This window comes from Heterodontus francisci, chromosome 10, assembly GCF_036365525.1.
Source record: "Heterodontus francisci isolate sHetFra1 chromosome 10, sHetFra1.hap1, whole genome shotgun sequence".
Classification (NCBI taxonomy): Eukaryota; Metazoa; Chordata; class Chondrichthyes; order Heterodontiformes; family Heterodontidae; genus Heterodontus; species Heterodontus francisci.
Genome location: NC_090380.1, coordinates 11053394 through 11074999, shown reverse-complemented (window position 1 = coordinate 11074999; position 21606 = coordinate 11053394). Strand labels below are relative to the sequence as shown.

At 44.9% G+C, this 21606-nt stretch overlaps 1 protein-coding gene across 1 annotated transcript in view; it reads left to right on the top strand.

Annotated features, from left to right (window-relative positions):
• LOC137374289 (cytoplasmic tyrosine-protein kinase BMX-like) overlaps positions 1 to 21606 on the top strand; it is a 170834-nt gene that overhangs the window by 62048 nt on the left and 87180 nt on the right. The window contains exons 10-11 of the mRNA XM_068040099.1: positions 2610 to 2689; positions 15130 to 15257. Coding sequence (XP_067896200.1) covers positions 2610 to 2689; positions 15130 to 15257 — 208 coding nt within the window. The remainder of the gene's footprint in view (positions 1 to 2609; positions 2690 to 15129; positions 15258 to 21606) is intronic.

The following is a 21606-nucleotide window of genomic DNA, read 5'->3' as shown; positions in this document are numbered from 1 at the left end:
AGTCTACGGATACAGGGTAAACCTTTCAGGACTGAGATGAGGAGAAACTTCTTCACCCAGAGAGTGGTGAGCCTGTGGAATTCGCTACCACAGAAAGCAGTTGAGGACAAAACATTGTATGTTTTCAAAGAACAAAAGAACAATATTCAACAGGAACAGACCATTCGGCCCTCCAAGCCTGCGCCGATCTTGATGCCTGTCTAAACTAAAACCTTCTGCACTTCCGGTGTCCATATCCCTCTATTCCCATCCTATTCATGTATTTTTCAAGATGCCTCTTAAACGTCACTATCGTACCTGCTTCCACCACCTCCCCCGGCAGCAAGTTCCAGGCACTCACCACCCTCTGTGTAAAGAACTTGCCTCGCACATCCCCTCTAAACTTTGCCCCTCACACCTTAAACCTATGGCCCCTAGTAACTGACTCTTCCACCTGGGGAAAAAGCTTCTGACTATCCACTCTGTCTATGCCACTCATAACTTTGTAAACCTCTATCATGTCGCCCCTCCACCTCCGTCGTTCCAGTGAAAACAATCCGTGTTTATCCAACCTCTCCTCATAGCTAATACCCTCCAGACCAGGCAACATTTTGTTAAACCTCTTCTGCACCCTCTCCAAAGCCCCACATCCTTTCAAGAAGGAGTTAGATATAGCTCTTGGGTCTAAAGGGATCAAAGGGTATGGGGAGAAAGCGGGAACAGGTTACTGAGTTGGATGATCAGCCATGATCATAATGAATGGCAGAGCAGGCTCGAAGGGCCGAATGGCCTACTTCTGCTCCTATTTTCTATGTTAGGATGTTGCTTCTTTCCTTCTGGCTGTCTTTTAAGTCAAAGTTGTTATCGTTCAAGTTCTGTTAGGAGACCCTCTGGTCTCTTCCCCATGGTGAATGCACAATGACCCAAGACTTGGCTACCTCACGCCTTCTTTGTTTCAGAGGAAGACATTCAATTCTGGAATGTTTTAGGATCGTGTATGGGTTCAATTGTCACCTCTTAGCTTTGAAGATTTGTCCTTTGCCTTTGTTAGACAGTTTGAATACACAAAAGGCCAATCCCTTTTTCTTCATTGGCCATTTTGTATCATTGTTCACTTTTTAAACTGAAGGTTCATTTTTTTTTAAAAGACAAGACTTTTCATAACTCTTCAGAGTTACTCCATGATCATTGTATCATTGCACTTTGGTGTGTGTGACAAAAGAAAAGCAGTTGTTTTACAAACATAAATGTTGTTTTTTAAATTTTGAAGGGATGAGATTCTGCACTTGCAATAGTCAATTTACAGCGTCAAAGAGGTTGATTGGCAGAAATTAATATTTATCACATTGTTGAGGCCACATGGTAAGGTGTGTGGGTGGTTCAACTCCCAACTGAATGCAGCTAGTGTTTTTGTTACAAGGGTTTTAACCCCTTGTGTTTTATTTGTCAAATAAACAGACACTGGCAGGTTTGCTGTAGGTTTAAAACAGAAGACTGACTAATAAATAAACTGAACGATATTCATTCCCGAAATTGTTGCAACCGCACCCACACACGCATTCACTTGCACACACATCATGCACACACATGAAGAAATAGATAGAGGGGAAAAGGGTAAGTGGTTTGAAGCAAGGTACGTGTTCAGGGTGCACTGCAAACCTGTTGAATCTTCTCAGAGGACAGTTTCTCTTTTAAAGTTGCAGGCTTGGGCTGTTTGCAGATTTTCTGGTAGTTGAGACTTCAGTGTGAAGGCGGTGGTCACTTTCATTCACAGCAGGGCTCCTTCAATTTGTTGATGGATCTCCCACAGGTCTCGGCTGGACAGACATTTTGTAATGCTGTTGTGATCGCTCCCCTCTCTCTCCAGAGAGTTACTTTTTAAGGTACAAATCTCTCACATGTTGCTGTTAGGAGACCACATAGCCTCCTCCCAGTGGTGAACAACAATGGCTCAGGATGTGGCTACTTCAAACCTTCTTTGTTTCAGAAGAACCCATTCAATTCAGGGATATCTCTTGATGGGTTCAGGATGGGTGTAATTGGCACCCCTTAGCTTGGAATGTATCCTTCTGTCCTTACCAGACAGTGAGACAGCTTGAATATACAGAGCCAGGTCATCTGAGCTTCGGTGGCCATTTTGCAGCACATTGTCCACTTTTTTGAAGGCAAAGTCAATTTTTATAACTCTTCATTTTGGGTTCATCGCTACACATCTAGTAAGTGTGACAACATTGTTAACAAGGTACGTGGACTGAAAGGACTTGACTTAACTTACTGTGGTGCGTTTAGCTCATATCAATCAGGCAAATGCAGCAACTTTATGCTGTTCATTGCATATTGGTGCAGCAGATAGAGAAATGCCATTTTTGCAAAGTTGATGGTGGAGAGGAAAAGCTTGGACAGCAACTTTTGGATTTTCATGTTCAACCGTGCATCCACCCCATGCCAGATGTTGCTGTATCATTTATACATAAATAATGGCGAGCGCCATTAGCAGCCTCGTTATTTTGAGAGCAAAATCTGGCCCGGAATACAACTATACCCAACTGTTAATGAACAAATGATCGGGCTGTTGGTATATGATGCAATGACATGACTGTGTGTAATTCTAAAACTTGTTTCTGATTTAGGGAAAGGAGGGTGGATACCTTGTGCGAAATTCGAGCCAGGGTGGTGGCTATGTGGTATCAGTTTTCACCAAAGCCCTTGAGTAAGTATTCTGTTATACCCATGTGAACAGCTGAATCCTCATCAATGAGTTCCGCGGAGACTGCCTGACACTGACACATGCATACCTCATGCCATCTGATACATTAAAATATGTCAATGATTGGCTTCCTCTTTACAAATAGCTGTGCAGAGTAGAGGGGGCTTTCCCTTCGATCTAATAGGGCTATACCAGACCTGTGACGGCTTGGAATTGTAACTGAATCTTCCCAGCCCCACGGAGGTGGGTTTGGAGCCGGAACCGGGAGCAAAATTTGAAACTTGCACATGGGGTTGGTTCCTTGATGTGTTCCTGCATCTGAGCAGTCATACCAGAGGCAGAGTCAATGCAGCAGTGGCTACCCGCCCAGAAGCAACAAGTAGCCAATTAGGACAATTAAGGGACCTATTGAAGGCAAGTTGCTGGCACTGCCAGTTTCTTCTTGGTGTTGGATTGGTTCCCACTGAGTCAGGAGGCTGACAGAAGCTTGAAGGTGACCTCCCAGTGGCTGGCAGGAGGGCCATTGGAACCACCTGTCACTGGCCCCATGAATGAGCCAGAAAAGTGCAAAGGCCACAGCCTCAGCTGTAACCCTTCCTGTGAAGGGGTTTCCCATCCACACTGATGGCTCTGGGAGCTTTGGGCCTTCATTCTTTTCAAATATTAATCTGGCTTCCGGGGTGCACTCCCCTACCTGCCCCGCCTCTCCCAGTGAGGCTGCCGCCATCCAGTGCTGCAAGCCCTCTGATTGGTTCTCCCACCTCAGGACCTGCCCACCATCCTTAACTGGATGGTGAATACGGAGGTTGCCTTTTAATTGGCTGCCTCCTGGAAGACTCCCTGTGTCGGCACACCTCAGGCCCAGAAATAGCCTTAAGATTCCGCTCCAAGCCTCAGAGGAAGAAGTTAGGGCAGATGACCAAAAGGATGACCAAAAAGGTAGGCTTTTTTGGAATATCCTAAAAAAGAGAGAAAGGTTGGGAGATGGAGGTTTAGGGAGGGAATTAGAGCTCGGGGCCCAGGTTGTGGGAAACATAGCCACCAATGGTATAGCAATTAAAATCATGCAGAAGACCGGAATTGGAGGAGTGCGGACATCTCAAAGGCTTGTAGGGCTGGAGGAAGCTACACAGATTGGGAGGGGCAAAACCAAGGAGGGATTTGAAAATTGAGGTGTTGTTGCACGAAGAGCCAGTGTAGGTCAGCAAGCACAGGGGTGATGGGCAAATGAGATTTGGAGCAAGTTAAGATACAGGCAGCAGAGTTTTAGATGAGCTGAAGTTTATGGAGGGTGGAAGATGGGGAGACCGGCCACCAAAGTATTGGAATAGTCAAGTCAAGAGGTAACTAAGGCATGAATGAGAACGTCAGTAGCAGATGTGCTGAGGCAGGGGCAGAGTCAGGTGATGTCATGCAAGTCGAAATAGACAGTCTGAGTGATTTGGTAGATATGTGATTGGAAACTCAACTCGGGATCAAACACAACACAAAGGTTGCGAAGGTCTTGCTTAGCTTAAGGAAGTTACCAGGGACAAAATGGTAGACATAGAACAGTTTCTGGTGGGGATCAAAGACAATGGGCTGGATTTTGTGCAGGAGGTGGGGATCCTGGCATTGGGCTGGAAAGTGGGGTGGAAACCCCCTCTGCACTTTTTTCAGGTCCCCAGAGCGATCATCCGGTCTTTGGCCGTCAACATTGAAGGAGGCGGGATCCCTGTCCCTTTAAACACTTAATCGGGACTGGGATCCCGCTCCCAAGAGCTGCCGGCCAATCAAGGGGCTGACAGCTCAATAATATTGGCAGCACCACTGGGAGGAATGGCCACTGCCAGTACTGCAGAGGTCTCCGATCCAGGCCCAGCGTTGCAACTCCTGGACCGGAGGTAGGTGAGGCAGGGCCGCCGAGGCCAGTTTGGAAGTGAGGAGGAGTACGGGAGGTGGGCATTCAGTCCCGGGGGAGGGGAGGGGCGTCCCAGCGTGAGGTACAGTGGTTCCGGTGAGGGGGGAGGGGCGTGTTGGGGGGGGTCCTCTGTGGCCACAAATTGCCCACGAAGGACGGACCCCTCCTCAAGCCCACAGGGAGTGCGCCTCAATTTTCCAAGGTGGTAAGATCCCAGAAGGGGTGGGAAAAGGCCCTTAATTGGTTGTCAATAGTCTAATTAAGGGTCTCAATTGGGAAGATTGGGCTCGGCAATCTGGTTCCGATTCTCCGCCCCCTGCCCCCCCCACACCTGCCATGGAACCCGATGTCAGGCTCTGGGAACAAAATCCAGTCCTATAGCTTCAAACATTGCAGTATTCAGTTGGAAGAAATTCCCGTTCATCCTGTAGTGGTGACAAACAGCATGACAAACCAGAGGCAGTGAAAGGGTCAAAGGAGATGGTGGGGAGGTGGAGCTGGGTGCGTCAGCTAACATGTGGAAGCTGACATGGCATCTCTGAATGATGTCACTGAGGGGCAGCATGTAGATGAGAAATAGAGAGGGGCAAAGATTAGATTCTTGGGGGACAATGGAGATAACATTGTGAGACATGATTTATAGAATGATACTTACTTATTGCAGTAATATATATATGAGTGTGTGTTAGATAGGTCTTCAGTTATGTCTGTTAAGTTTAGTTAGTCTAATAAATAGAGGCATGGCATCTTTACTTAAGGAGGGATATACTTGCATTGGAAGAAGTTCAGAGAAGGTTCACTAGGCTGTTCCTGGAATGAAGGGGTTGTCTTATGAGGAAAGGTTGAGCTGGTTGGGCCTATACTCATTGGAGTTTAGAAGAAGGAGAGGTGATCTTATTGAAATGTATAAGATTCTGAGGGGTCTTGGCAGGGTAGATGCTGAGAGGATGTTTCCCCTCATAGGGGAATCCAGAACTAGGAGGCACCATTTCAAAACAAGGGGTCTCCCTTTTAAGATGGAGATGAGAAGGAATTTCTTCTCTCAGAGGGTTGTTAATCTTTGGAATTCTCTTCCCCAGAGAGCAGTGGAGGCTGGATCATTGAGTATATTCAAGGCTGAGTCAGACAGATTTTTGATCTACAAGGGTGTCAAGGGTTATGGGTGCCAGCAGGAAAGTGGAGTTGAGGCTGGGATCACATCAGCCATGATCTTATGAAATGGCAGAGCAGGCTCGAGGGGCCGAATGGCCCACGCCTGCTCCTATTTCTTATGTTCTTACAGGCCAATCAGTTTAACCTCAGTTGCGGGAAAGCTTTTCGAAATAATAATCCGCAACAAAATTAACAGACACTTGGATAAAGGTGGATTAATTAAGGAAAGCCAGCACAGATCTGTTGAAGGCAAATCATTTTAACTAATTTGCTTGAGTTTTTTGACAAGGTACATAAAGCGTTAATGAGGGTTATACAGCTGATGTGGTGGATATGGACTTCCAAAAGGCATTTGATAAAGCGCCACATAATAGGCTTGTCAGCAAAGTTAAAGCCCATGGAATAAAAGGGACAGTGCCAGCATGGATATAAAGTTGGCTGAGTGACAGAAAACAGAGAGTAGTGGTAAACGCGTTTTCTGCACTGGAGGAAAATATACAGTGGGGTTCCCCAGGACCACTACTCTTCTTGATATATATTCATGACCTAGACTTGGGTGTACAGGGCACAATTTCAGAATTTGCAGATGACACAAAACCTGGAAGTATTGTGAACTGTGAGAAGGCTAATAATAGACTTCAAGAGGACATAGGCAGGCTGGTGAGATGGCCAGACAAGTGGCAGATGAAATTAAATTCAGAGAAATGTGTCGTGATACATTTTGGTAGGAAGTACAAGGAGAGGCGATATAAATAAAGGGTACAATTCTAAAGGGGGTGCAGGAGCAGAGGGACCTGGGGGTTAAGAAAGTGCTTATAAAAGGTATATGGAATTGTGGGCTTTATAAATAGAGGCATAGAGAACAAAAGCAAGGAAGTTATGATAAACCTTTCTAAAACACTGTCGGCCTCAAAATGGAGTATTGTGTCCAATTCTGGGCACTGCACTTTCAGAAGGATGTGAAGGCATTAGAGAGAGTGCAAAAAAGATTGACAAGAATGGTTCCATGGATGAGGGACTTCAGTTACAAGGATAGATTGGAGAAGCAGGGGCTGTTCACCTTAGAGAAGAGAAGGTTCAGAGGAGATTTGATAGCGGTGTTCAAACAGAATCATCGAATGGTTACAGTACAGAAGGAGGCCATTCAGCCCGTCATGTCCATGTGACTCTCTGCAAGAGCAACTCATCTAGTCCCACTAACCCGCCTTTTCCTTGCAGCCTTGCAAATCTTTTCTCTTCAATTCTCTTTTGAAGGCTTGACTGAACCTGCCTTCAGGCAGTGCGTTCCAGATCCTAACCAATCGTGTAAAAAAAAGATTTTCCTCATATCACTGTTGCTTCTTTTGCCATTCAATCGATGCCCTCTGGTTCTCGACTCTACCACGACCAGGAACAGTTTCTGTCCCTCTACTCAGTCCAGACCCCTCATGCTTTTGAATACCTCTATCAAATCTGCTCTCAACCTTCTCTTATCCAAGGAAAACAACCCTAGCTTCTCCAATCTATCCACGTAACTGAAGTTCCTCATCCCTGGAATTATTGTAATGAATCTTCTCTGCATCTTCTCGAATGCCTTCACGTTCTTCCAAAAGCGTAGTGCCCAAAACTGGAAATAATATCCCAGTTGAGGCCAAATCAGTGTTTTATACAGGTTTATCCTAACTTCATGCTTTTAGAACATAGAACAGTACAGCACAGTACAGGCCCTTCGGCCCACGATGTTGTGCCGAACCTTTAACCTACTCTAAGATCTAAGTAACTACCTACCCTTCTCAGCCCAGCTCTGCATCCTGTCAATGTCCCGTTTCAACCTACAACAGCCTTCCACAATATCCACAACTCCAGCAACCTTCGTGTCATCGGCAAACTTGCTAACCCAGCCTTCCACTTCCTCATCCAAGTCATTTATAAAAATCACAAAGAGCAGAGGTCCCAGAACAGATCCTTGTGGAACACCACTGGTCACCGAGCTCCATGCTGAATACTTTCCATCTACTACCACCCTCTGACTTCTATGGGCCAGCCAATTTTGTATCCAAACAGCCAACTTTCCCTGTATCCCATGCCTCCTTACTTTCTGAATGAGCCTACCATGGGGAACCTTATCAAACGCCTTGCTAAAATCCATATACACCACATCCACTGCTCTTCCTTCATCAATGTGTTTTGTCATATCTTCAAAGAATTCAATAAGGCTTGTGAGGCATGACCTACCCCTCGCAAAGCCATGCTGACTGTCTCTAATCAAACTATGCTTTTCCAAGTAATCATAAATCCTGTCTCTCAGAATCCTCTCCAATAATTTGCCCACTACCTACGTAAGACTGACTGGTCTGTAATTCCCAGGGTTATCCCTATTCCCTTTCTTGAACAAGGGAACAACATTTGCCACCCTCCAATCATCTGGTACTACTCCAGTGGACCGTGAGGACGCAAAGATCATCGCCAAAGACGCGGCAATCTCTTCCCTCGCTTCCCGTAATATCCTTGGGTATATCCCGTCTGGCCCCGGGGACTTATCTGTCCTCATATCATTCAAAATTTCCAGCACATCCTCCCTCTTAACCTCAACCTGTTCAAGCATATCAGCCTGTTCCATGCTGTCCTCACAAACGACCAGGTTCCTCTCACTAGTGAATACTGAAGCAAAGTATTCATTTCGGACCTCCCCTACCTCCTCCGACTCCAGGCACAAGTTCCCTCCACTATCCCTGATCGGCCCTACCCTCACTCTGGCCATCCTCTTGTTCTTCACATAAGTGTAGAACGCGTTGTGATTTTCCTTAATCCTACCCGCCAATACTTTTTCATGTCCCCTTCTAGCTCTCCTCTATGCCCCTATTTATAAAGCCCAGGATCCCATGTTCTTTATTAACCTTCCTCAACCTGCCCTGCCATCTTCAATGATTTGTACACATAAATCCCCCAGGTCCCTCTGCTCCTGCACCCCTTTTAGAAATGTGCCTTTATTTTATATTGCCTCTCCTTGTTCATCCTACCTAAATGAATCACTTCACACTTCTCTGCATTCTCAGCATGAAATTTAATCTGCCACTTGTCTGCCCATTCCTCCAGCCTGTCTATGTCCTCTTGAAGTTTATCACCATCAACCCCATGGTTCATAATGGAAGCATGGAAAAATAGGTGCAGGAGTAGGCCATTCGGCCCCTCGAGCCTGCACTGCCATTCAACATGATCATGGCTGATCATCCAAACTCAGTACCTTGTTCTCGCTTTCTCCCTCTATCTCTTGATCCCATTAGCCCTAAGAACTATATCTAACTCTTTCTTGAATATATTTAATGATTTGGCCTCAAATGCTTTCTGTGGTAGAGAATTCCACAGGCTCACCACTCTCTGGGTGAAGAAATCCCTCCTCATCTCAGTCCTAAATGGCTTACCCCTTATCCTTAGACTGTGACCCCTGGTCCTGGACTCCCCCGCCATTGGGAACATCCTTCCTGCATCTAGTCTATCCAGTACTGTTAGAATTTTGAAGGTTTCTATGAGATCCCCTCTCATTCTTCTAAACGTTAGCGAATACAAGCCTAATCGACCCAATCTCTCTTCATACATCAGTCCTGCCATCGCAGAAATCAGTCTGGTGAACCTTTGCTGCACTCCCTCCATAGCAAGAACATCCTTCCTCAGATAAGGAGAACAAAACTGCACACAATACTCCAGGTGTGGCCTCACCAAGGCCCTGTATAATTGCAGCAAGACATCCTTGCTCCTGTACTCAAATCCTCTCGCTATGAAGGCCAACATACCATTTGCCTTCTTAACTGCTTGCTGCACCTGCATGCTTACTTTCAGGAACTGGTGCACAAGAACACTCAGGTCTCACTGCACCTCACTCTTTCCCAGTCTATCGCCATTCAGATAATCTGCCTTTCTCTTTTTGCCACCAAAGTGGATAACCTCACATTTATCCACATGATACTGCATCTGTCATGTATTTTCCCACTCACTCAACCTGTCCCAATCACACTGAAGCCTCTCTGCATCCTCCTCACAGCTCACCCTCCCACCCAGCTTTATGTCGTCTGCAAACCTGGATATATTATATTTAATTCCCTCATCTAAATCATTTATATATATTGTGAAAAGCTGGGGTCCTAGCACCGATCCCTGCAGTACCCCACTAGTCATTGCCTGCCACTTGGAAAAAGACCCTTTATTCCTTCCAAGTTTTGTGTCATCCATAAATTTTGAAATCATGGATCATGGTCAGAGTAGATTAGAAGAAACTGTTCCCTTTGGCAGAAGGATTGAGAACTAGAGGACACAGATGTAAGGTGATTGGCGAAAAAAGCGAAAGTGACATGAGGAAAGTTTATTTTCTGCAGAGATTGGTTGCAATCTGGAATTCGCTGCCTGAGAGTGTGGTGAAGGCAGATTCAATTGTGGCTTTTTAAAGGGAATTTGATAAGCACCTGAAGATAAAAAAATTTGTAGGGTTAAGGGTGTGGCAATAGGACTAGCTGAATAGCTCTCGCAGAGAGTTGGTGTGGACTTGACGGGCCGAATGGCCTCCTTCTGGGCTGTAACCGTTGAAAGATTCTATGACATGTGGAATTCTAGTAGCTCTAGCACATTCATCAATAGCATGTGCCATACTTTGTATAACTAGACCTGCACTGGATAATGTGATTCACCGATGTGCTGTCGCCACAATAACTTTGTGTGATGAATGTTTTCGCTTTTTGCTGCATACTATTCCAACTAAATACTGAGACCTGTTCCATGCCCATATATGTTGAGATATGGAATGTTCTGATGAGTTCGCCCCATGCTGTGACATCTTTCTTCCATGTCATATCCCAAACTCTACAGGTACAGGGAACAGCTTTCACCCCCTCTGCTATGTCATTTCGTTCCTAACACATCAAATGCACTTGTCTTTTTCTCTGTCTCTAACATACCTTTTATGTGCCAGTGTACCTTGTCCAATAATGCCAGCAGACCATAGTCTTAGAATTGAGTTCATCTGGACTGCCTTAGATGCCGAATAGCTGCTGATTGATGTTGGCACTTTTAGAAGTGGTTGAATGGTAGAAGTGGCCTCAGCTTTTCACAAATAACTTGGATCAAGGAATCAAGAGCCCTATATCTAAGGTTATTGTTGATATTATGTTACATAGCACAGTAAGTAGTGTAGATGCCAGCAGAAAGTTACAAATGGACATTGTTAGATCAAGTGAGTAGGCAAAACTGTGGTAGATGGAGTGCAATGTGGGGATTTATGAAGTCATCTGCTTTGGACCCAACTTAGATCAATGCATTTCCTAAATGGTGAGAAGCTAGGAACTGTGGAGAAGCAGAGATATTTAGCAATCCAAGTACCAAAATCACTAAAAACTAGTGGACAGGTGCAAACATAATTGAAAAGGCGACCGGAATTTTGGCCTTTATCTGAAAGGGGCTGGAATACAAAGGGTTGGAAGTTATGTTACAATCTCTGCTTAGACCACATCTGGGGACTGTGTCCAGCTCTGGGCACCACACCCTGGGAAGGATAAATTGATCTTGGAGGGGCTGCAGAACAGATTCACCAGAATGATCATGCAGCTAAAAGGTTTAAATTGTGAGAACTGGTTGCATAGACGAGGCTTGTATTCCCTTGTATAAAGAAGATTAAGGGGAGATCTGATCAAGGAGTTAAAATGATAAAAGAGTTGATAGGGGAGATAGAGAGAAACTATTTCCTCCAGCGGGGGAGTCCAGAACAAGGGGGCAGAACCTTAAAATTAGAACTAAGCAGTTCGGGGTGATGTCAGGAGGCAGTTCTTCACATAAAGGGTAGTGCAAATCTAGAACACTGTACCCCAAAAAGATGTTGAGACTGAGGATCAATTGATAATGTCAAAACTGACTGATATATTTTTCTGGCGAGGATATTAGTTACAGAACCAAGCCAGTGAATGGAGTTAAGATACAGATCAAGCATGATCTAATTGAATGGTGGAGCAGGTTTGAAGGGCTGAATGGCCCTGTTCCTTTTTAAAGTGTTGTTAAATGGATGGTTAGCTCCCAAAAACAAGCCCATTGGCTGTAGTGTAGGCAGCACGGCATCTTCATGCTGTCTGTTCTTTATAATGATTGCCGTGTGCAGCCAGCACTAACCACACTGTTCATTGGCTGCAGCACCTGCAGAGGGCCCCAACACCAGTGCAAAATACATATTCCAATTTAAATCTGTAAATTAAATCATGCCATTGTGTATACAAAAACAAACTAATCACCCTTCTGCATTCCCTTAATGCCTGTCTTCTGTGTGCCTTTGAACACCCTACTGCAGGCTGGTGGAATGCTGCTGACTTTCACTGGCAAAGACTGCAGAGAAGGCAGTGGTGTAGTGGTATTGTCACTGGACTAGTAACTCAAATGCCCTCTGAAACAGTCTAGCAAGCCACTCAGTTCAAAGGTAATTAGGGATGGGTAATAAATGCTGACCTAGCCAGTGATGCTCACATCACACAAATGAATAAAAACAAATGGCCTTGCAGGATGCCCTTGAGCAGCTCCAGAAGACCCAATGTCAAACTGCACCATCTCAGTATGGGTGGTAACTGGCTGCCTGGCAACAGCCAGGTCAATCACAAAGTGGCAGTGCTAGGAACACAAATGCAGTTTTGTGCCCCATGGATCCACAGCCACTCCCCTAGGACAGTGTCATCTGATAGATAGCAGATTGCTGGACTGCTGTGGAGACCCTTTGAGCACTGGTATCCCCAGCCATAATTGCAGCAGTCTGAACCAGCATGACTTCAGCCTGAGCTTTCACTGCAGTTAGCAGACACCACCATTAGTAACTTGCACTACTCAAAGTGAGCCTGCACCTCCTTAAAGGGAAGGTTCATCGTGGCACTATAGCCAGGTCCTCGGGGCTGGACTCCTGACATTAACTTCTGTGGCTATCTGTTCCCACTGTCTTTTCACCATGTGTCTGGGAGCGTCTTCTACCTCCCACCCTGACCTCTACGGATACAGGCCATCCCTTCTCCTTTCCACTCCCTCCAACAGGACCTCCAGTGCAGCACCTGAAACTCTTGGAGCCCATTCTCTGCCATAGTGTCCTATTCTTCACTCTTCCCAGGCCAGATTCTTTGATGGCTGATTTAAATTGGAATATGTATTTTGTGTTGGCTTTTATCTTTGCATTGTGGGAAAGAGGACAGTGTGATGGTTAGTGACAGAGGGAAGATAAGGAGTGTGAGACTGTTGATAAATGGAGAATTGGGGTTGTGGTTACTGATATCACTCATTAATTATTTGATCATGTCGAGCCCAGACAGAAAGGGGTTGTCTAGGTTGCAGCCTCTTTCTCCTCCTCCTCCTCCTCATGCTCCTGCTCCTCAGCTTCTCGCCTGGTAGTTACTGGCAAGGGCTGTTCCCTCTTAATGGTCAGACTGTACAGCATGCAGCCTACTACAACAAATACTGAGACCACGTTCTGCAGGGATCCTCCAGAGTGGTCTGCTCTATCAGCATGTATACAAGCTACCCACATGTGTATGGAGGTTATACACACTGAGGTCATGAGCAATGTGGTCAAAGGAAAGCCCCTGTCACCCAGGAGCCACCCTTTCATATGTCGTGGTGACTCAAATACAGCTGGCACAGTGGAATGACGCAGAATGAAGGCATGGTGACTGTTGCCAGGATACTGGGCATTGACCTGCATGATTTTCTGTCCATAGTTGCACATCAGCTGAATGTTCAGGGAGTGAAATCCCTTTTAGTTCAGACACATGGCAGAGGTGGCGTGAGGCACCTGCAATGCAATGTGTGTACAGTCAGTGGCATCCTGCACTATGAGGAAGTCTCCAATCCTAGTAAACTCTCATGCTTGCTCCGCCTGCTTCTCTCTGGCAAGAGGGAATGAGAGGAAGTTGTCTCTCTTTGTGTAGAGAGCCTCAGTGACCTCCCACATACAGCAGTGCACTGTAAACTGCAAGGCGTCCAGCACCAGCCTGGAAGGAGTCGGACGTTTAAAAGTTAATCACCACGGTCATCTTCACAGCCACTGATAATGCACTCTGTGCCGTGCTTTGAGGTTGCAGTTCTGGCTGCAGCAGATGGCAGATTTTGGTGAGAACCTCCTCAGTGAAGCGCAGACATCTAACACATTGTTCCTTGCTGAGCTTCAAGTAGGAGGATTGCTCCCTGATTGTCCTGGCTGGATATGGCCTCCTGCTGAGACCCCTTCCCCTCCTCCTCCTCCTCCTCTCTCTTCCAGCAGATTGTCCTGCTCTGCGTGGCCACTATTCATTCTCCTCATCATGCTCAGTGCCAAGAGGAAGACCTACTGGACCATGCATCAAAGCATCTAGCCTTGAGGTCAGCACCTGCCACGCCACTCCCTGTCGACTATTGAATCTTGACACAACAATAAACAGCACCAAAAACTCGTAGAATTGCAGCAACATTCAGAGTAGCTAATGTGTAAGGAATTGATGATTCCTCTAATGAGGACTGATTGGGGAGTCCTCCATGCTATTTAATGACGTGTTCAACTGTGTGAGGTTAAGAGAGGGCAATAGCTGGACCATTGAGCTCCAAATAGCAGCACTGGCATCAAAACAGCATTGCATGCTCATTGACATCATGATATGCCTCTGCTGCATACTACTGGCGGATGCTTCTTGTACTAACAGTTCCATCAACAAGGCATCTGGTGCACTTCGGATCAGAAAATTTGTGTGTGCGTCTTGGAAGCCATTTTAAAGCCTTAAGGACCCTCGTTGCACCAACCTCCCCGCCCCCTCCAAAAAAAGTTACCAAGCCCCCGTCTGTTTGTAGATCCTCTAGATATATAGACACCAAATATTGCACATTTGGGGAAGGCCTGGGGCTCGATCTTGAGAAAGTGGTAAATTTTGACACTTCATTTAGTGCATTTGGCATCATTAGCCAGTAGACTATACTCCATTTATAGCACTAATAGTAGAAGTGGCTGAAGTGACCAAATGCTGCACTGCTCATGGTCCAGGCAGAAAAGGTGTTCGGAGGTAAGTGAAATGAACCCAACAGCATTGCAGGTGCTAGCTGCCGACTCAAAGTGCTGCACTGCACCACGGAGTGGTCCAGCAGCTACTGTAAAGTGCGATGCTGCATATCAAACAAACCCTCCTCTCTCCTGATCCTCTCAGCAAAACTTGAAATCCTTAGAAGTAAATTCTGCTGTTGTTGGGGCTTCAGTGCTTATAGACCGTGTGCCTGTACAGCTGCCTGATTGTCTGCCTGCATTGCACTGTGCATTTATTAACAGTGCAAAAAACTTGTGGGAATTTGGATTTTTAATGTTTACTCCAAGGGGTGTAAAAACCCAGAATGACAATGCACATAAAGTATTATTTAATCAGTACATTTGCCTGAATATTTCTAGAAGCAAAAACGGAACAACTCGACATTACCATGTTCATCGAGCTGCAGGAAAGAAGTACTTCCTTGCAGAGAAACACCTGTTTGACACAATACCAGAAGTTATTAAATATCATCAGCACAATTCAGCAGGTAATGTTTAAAAAAATTTCACAGAAAGCTGAAGTGAAACTGGGGTTTCAAAGTGCAACAGACATTAAAAAGGGAACTCCAAATGGATACAGCCACATTAAAAGCCAGTGAAATACTGGAATTAAGGCAAGCGTTATGATGTAATGGTGAATCTATATAAAACCTCAGCGTGACCCTATTTGGAGTAATTGTGAACAGTTTTGGCAGAATGTTGAGGAACAGGGTACAGCACAGATTCACTGGGCTACTGTCTGGTTTGAGGAAATATAAACTTGAAGACTTTCAAAATTGGGACTGCTGTCATTGAAGATGAAAGGCTGATCGTGTAGAGATGGGACACAGCACGTAGAAACGGACAATGGTTGAGGCATCCAGAATGAGGGGACAGATAGAAGATTAAAATTAAGAGATTTAGGACGGAGAGCTGAATAAAGTTGTTTATAGAATGGCAAACTCACTGAGGGGGAGCGAGTGAAAGCCCAGCAAAATATGAGAGTGGGAAAGAGGGCCGGAGGAAAGAGGGTGTGGGGGAAGAGGACCCGAGAATTGTGGGCCCTGAGGGCCTGAGGAAAGAGGTCCCGGGGAAATCCCACCAGTAAGTATTAAGATAGGAGGTATTGCAGGGAAATGCGGAAATTTTTTAAATTGCATTTCTGATAGAGGTCACATAATAGAGATGTATTTAATGCATTTTTTATATTGATAAGAGTTAGTTATCACTTTACAGTGCAAGTAACTCTGTTCTTCCCTGCACAGAACCTTGTTCCTTATGCTTACCTTATAAAATAAGGCTTCTCTTCCATGGAGAATATACAGTATTTTCTTAAGTTGAAAGTATTTGTTTAGACTTTCCTTTCCTTCCTCCGAGGCTTCCCTTTCTCAGTTACTTTTTCTACCCCTCCTTTCCAAAGGTGGATTTGTAATTCTTCCAAAAGCACATTTTCGTCCAATGTCCAATGACTGCACCTACAATCTTAGTAACATCGGGCTAACTGAAGGGGTGAAAATTGGAAATGTCCAACAAGAGGCTGGTGGCTAATCCACCAAATTCCCCCTCAGCTGCTGCACATGGAGACTAACCCCACTGAATTTTACAGCACCTAAGGAGGCCATTCCACCCGTCATTCCTATGCCAGCTCAATGCAAGTGCTCTCCACATTATACTCCACTACTCTTTCCTCTATATGCAAGAATTTGGATAACAAGAGGAAGTCATTCAGCCCCTCAGGCCTGTTCCATCATTCAATGAGATCACAGCTGATCTGTATCTTAACCCCATCTCCCTACCTTGATTCCCTATTCCTTAATACACTTACCTAACAAAAATCTATCAATTTGAAATTGGAAATTTTCAACTGATCCCCAGCCTCAACAACTTTTTGGGGAAAGAATTCCAGATTTCCATTATCCTGTGTGTGCTGAAGTGCTTCCTGACATCGTCCCTGAACAGCCTGGCTCTAATTTTAAGGTTATGCATCCTTGTTGTGATCTCATCCACTGGAGGAAATAGTTTCTCTCTATCTACCCTATCAAATGCATTAATCATCTTATACACTTCAATCAGATCACCCTTTAATCTTCTATACTCAAGGGATTACAAGCCTAGTCTATGAAACCAGTTCTCACAATTTAACCCTTTCAGCTGTGTGATCATTCTGATGAATCTGTTCTGCACCCCCTCCAAGGTTAATTTATCCTTCCCGAGCTGTGGTGCCCAGAGCTGAACGCAGTCCCCAGATGTGGTCTAACCAGAGATTTATACAACTTTAACATAACTTCCAGCCCTTTGTATTCCTTTCAGATAAAGGCCAATTCCAGTCACCTTTTCAATTAGTTTTTCACCTGTTCACTGGCTTTTAGAGATTTCTACACTTAGTGTAATGATCTCAGTGAGATCATTAACATGAAAAATATAAGCTATGAATCTCCTGACCGATTTAAAGAATTACCTGAAAAGATTTCACATTTTAAGACTTTTATTACAACAATTAAACTAAAAGTAATCCCCATTAAATAAATAGTACTTTGTAGGTAGCTGATACCCCAAATTCAAATACTTGAAAACCTCACACCACACTTATACATTACACAGTCCTCTTTGATGGTGAAATCCCTGTGGTTAAAAGGCCCAAACTCCTCCCAGTTGCAATGGGTTGGATCTCCCAGACCTTCTCAAAAATCAATGTCCGCTTCACTCACTTCTCCGAGCACTTCTGACCTGGATGTCCGTGAATTAGGTGATTCCTGATGATCCTGCTACTTCTCTGCAAGTTTCAACTTTCAAAACAGGTTCAAGTCTTCACAGCCTTTTGCTGTATCAGTATTCTCTGAGACCAGTATTCTCTTTTTCTTGAGGCTGCCATCGCTGGTTATCTTCCTTACAGCCTGCTGTGAGGCTGCAACTGCTGGGTTCCCTTCTTACAGCATGTCTGCCTCCAGAAAATCTGTTAAATTTATCTGGAGTCAAGAGTCAATAGCTATTGTCCTGTTCCAATATCCAAAGCCCAGAAGTCTGGTTTCACTGAGCCACCTGCGTCTTCCATTATTCCCAGGTGTTAAAGGCTGCTTGGTACATTTGCATCTTCAGTATCACTGGGTCCTTGTTTTAATGACCCAAAAGTCTGGGAGGCTGAAACCCATTGTTCTTCAGGTGCTACCCTGCAGTCTCTGCTTTTCAAAGTAAGTCTTAGATCTGTCTTGTCCTTTAGCAGAGCAGATGTGAGGTCACCTGACCTTTTGGACTCCAGCTTAAACTTTAACAATCAAAATTTTTAGAAAATAATTATGTTACAAAGTCCAGAGCTCATAACACTTGGACCCTCTAAATTGCTTGTTACTCCACAGCTCCTAACTTCCCACCATTTAGGAAATACTGTGATCTATCTTTGTTAGGTCCAAAATAGATGATCTCACACTTCATTTATATTCATCCTTAGGATCTGAGCATTGTCCTTGAAAAGGTGGTGGTGAGCTGCCTACTCGAACCGCTGCAGTCCATGTGGGGTAGGTATACCCACAGTGCTGTTAGGCAAAGAGTTCCAGGATTTTGACCCAGTGACAGTGAAGGAACAGTGATATAGTTCCAAGTCAGGATGGTGTGTGATTTGGAGGGGAACTTGCAGGTGGTGGCATTCCCATGCATCTGCTGCCCTTGTCCTTCTAGATGATAAAGGTAGCGGTTTGGAAGGTGCTGTTTAAGGAGCTTTGGTAAATTGCTGCATTGCATCTTGTATAGAGTACACACTGCTGCCACTGTGCGCAGTGCTTCAGGGAATGAATGTTTAAGCTGGTGGATGGAGTGCCGATCAAGTGAGTGGCTTTGTCTTGGATGTTTCTTGAGTGTTGTTGGAGCTGTATCCATCCAGGCAAGTGGAGAGAATTCCATCACACTCCTGACTTGTGCCTTGTAGATGGTGGACAGGCATTGGAGAGACAGAAGGTGAGTTACTCGCCACAGAATTCCCAGCTTCTGACCTGCTCTTGTAGCCACAGCATTTATATGGCTGGTCCAGTTAAGTTACTGGTCAATGGTGACCCCCAGGGTGTTGATAGTGGGGGATTCCGTGATGGTAAAGCCATTGAACATCAAGGGGAGATAGTTAGATTCTCTCTTGTTTGAGATGGTCATTCCCTGACATTTGTAACATTGTGAATGTTACTTGTCACTTATCACCAAGCCTGAATGTTGTCCAGCTCTTACTGCGTGTGGCCATGGGCTGCTTCAGAATCTGAGGTGTTGCAAATAGAACTGAACATCTCATCTTTACTCTATAATGGAGGGAAGGTCATTGAGAAGCAGCTGCAGATGGTTGGGCCAAAGACACTACCCGGAGGAACTCCTGCAGTGATGTCCTGGGGCTGAGATGATTGGCCTCGAACAAGCACCACCATCTTCCTTTGTACAAGGTATGACTCCAACCAGTGGAGAATTTTCCCCTGATTCCCATTGACTTCAATTTTCCTCAGGTTCCTTGATGCCATACTCTGTCAAGTGCTGCCGTGATGTCAAGGGCAGCCACTCTCACCTCACCTCTGGAATTCAACTGTTTTGTCCATGTTTGGACCAAGGCTGTAAGACAGAACCCAAACTGAGCATTGGTGATGGGTTATTGTTGAGTAAGTGCTGCTTGATGGCACTATCAACATCACTTTGCTGATGATTGAGGGTAGACTGATGGGCCAGTAATTGACCAGATCGGATTTGTCCTGCTTTTTGTGAACAGGACATACCTGGGCTATTTTCCACATTGTCGAGTCGATGCCAATGTTGTAGCTGTACTGGAACAGCTTGGCTAGGGGTGCGGCTATTTCTGGATTACAGGTCTTCAGTACTAGAACTGGGATATTGTCAGTGGCCCATAGCATTTGCCATATCGAGTGCCTTCAGCTGTTTCTTGATATCACATGGCTGAAAACTGACATCTGTGTTGCGAGAGACTTCAGGAGGAGGCCAAGATGGATCATCCACTCGGCACGTCTGGCTGAAGATGGGTGCAAATGCTTCAGTCTTGTCTTTTGCACTGATGTGCTGGACTCGGCCATCATTGGGGATGGGGATGTTTGTAGAGCCTCCTGGTCCAGTTAGTTGACACCTAACTTAGCGTCATCAGCAAACTTTGATACACGAATGTCTATTCTTTTATCTAAGTGATTTATAAATAAATGAAAAGCTGATGCCCCAGTACAGATCCCTGGGCAGCACCACATGTCACATCCTGCCAATGGAATTTATTATCTTCATTCTCTGTCTTCACCTCTGAACCAATTCTCTATCCAAGCCAATAGGTTGTCTTTAATTCCATGTGTTCTCATTTTTAATAATGGTCTTTTATGTGGAACCTTCTCAAATGCCTTCACAAAGTCCAGATAAATAACAACCATTGACAGTCCTTTATCTACCAGGTTAGTGACAACCTGAAAAAATTCAACTAGGTTTGGTCGACATGGCTGCTGACTTGTTACAAATCCATGCTGGCTCTCTCTAATCAGTTCATTTTGTTACACTAAGTGTGATGATATTGTAAGTATTGTAAGTGGGAGAATAAAATTAGAAAGAGACATTGTTCAATTAAATGAGTGGCAAAAACTGTGGCATATGAATTTGAAATTAGCTAAGGGCATCCATTTTGGACCCATGAAGGTATAGATCTAAGTATTATTTACCTGGTGAAAAGCTAGGAGCAGTGGAAGTCCAAAGAGATTTAAAGATCCATGTAGTAGTCAGGTATATAAAAAAAATCAACATTGCTAATGAAATATTAGCTTTTATAACTAGAGGGCTAGAATCTAAAGGGGAGGAAGTTTTGCTAATGAGATAACTGGAGTACTGTGTACGGTTCCTGGCACCTCACCTTAGAAAGGATCGATTGGCCTTGGAAGGAGTGCAGTGCATATTTACCAGAATGTCACCAGGACTCCAAGGTTTAGATTATACTGAAAGATTACATAAACAAAGTTTGTATTCCCTGAAAGAAAGAAGGTTAAGGGGTGATTTGAGCAGATGCATTATAATGTGGATAAATGTGAGGTTATCCAATTTGTTAGCAAAAACAGGAAGGCAGATTATTATCTAAACAGCTATAAACAGAAAGGGGAATATGCAGCGAGACCTGGGTGTTCTCATAAACCAATCACTGAAGGTAAGCATGCAGGTCCAACAGGCGGTAAAAAAGGCAAATGGTATGTTGGCCTTCATAGTGAGAGGATTCAAGTACAGGAGCAGGGATGTTTTGCTGCAATTATACAGGGCCTTTCTGAGGCCACACCTGGAATATTGTGTGCAGCTTTGGTCTCCTTATCCGAGGAAGGATGTTCTTGCTATAGAGGGAGTGCAGCGAAGGTTTACCAGACTGATTCCTGGGATGGCAGGACTGATGTATGAGGAGAGATTGAGTCGGTTAGGATTATATTCACTGGAGTTCAGAAGAGTGAGGGGGGATCTCATAGAAACCTCTAAAATTCTAACAGGACTTGACAGGGTAGATGCAGGAAGGATGTTCTCGATGGTGGGGGAGTCCAGAACCAGGGGTCATAGTCTACGGATACGGGGTAAACCTTTCAGGACTGAGATGAGGAGAAATTTCTTCATCCAGAGAGTGGTGAGCCTGTGGAATTTGCTACCACAGAAAGCAATTGAGGCCAAAACATTGTATGTCTTCAAGAAGGAGTTAGATATAGCTCTTGGGTCTAAAGGGATCAAAGGGTATGGGGAGAAAGCGGGAACAGGCTACTGAGTTGGATGATCAGCCATGATCATAATGAACGGTGGAGCAGGCTCGAAGGGCTGAATGGCCTACTCTTGCTCCTATTTTCTATGTTTCTATGAGTGAGGCTTTTAGGATTTGAAAGG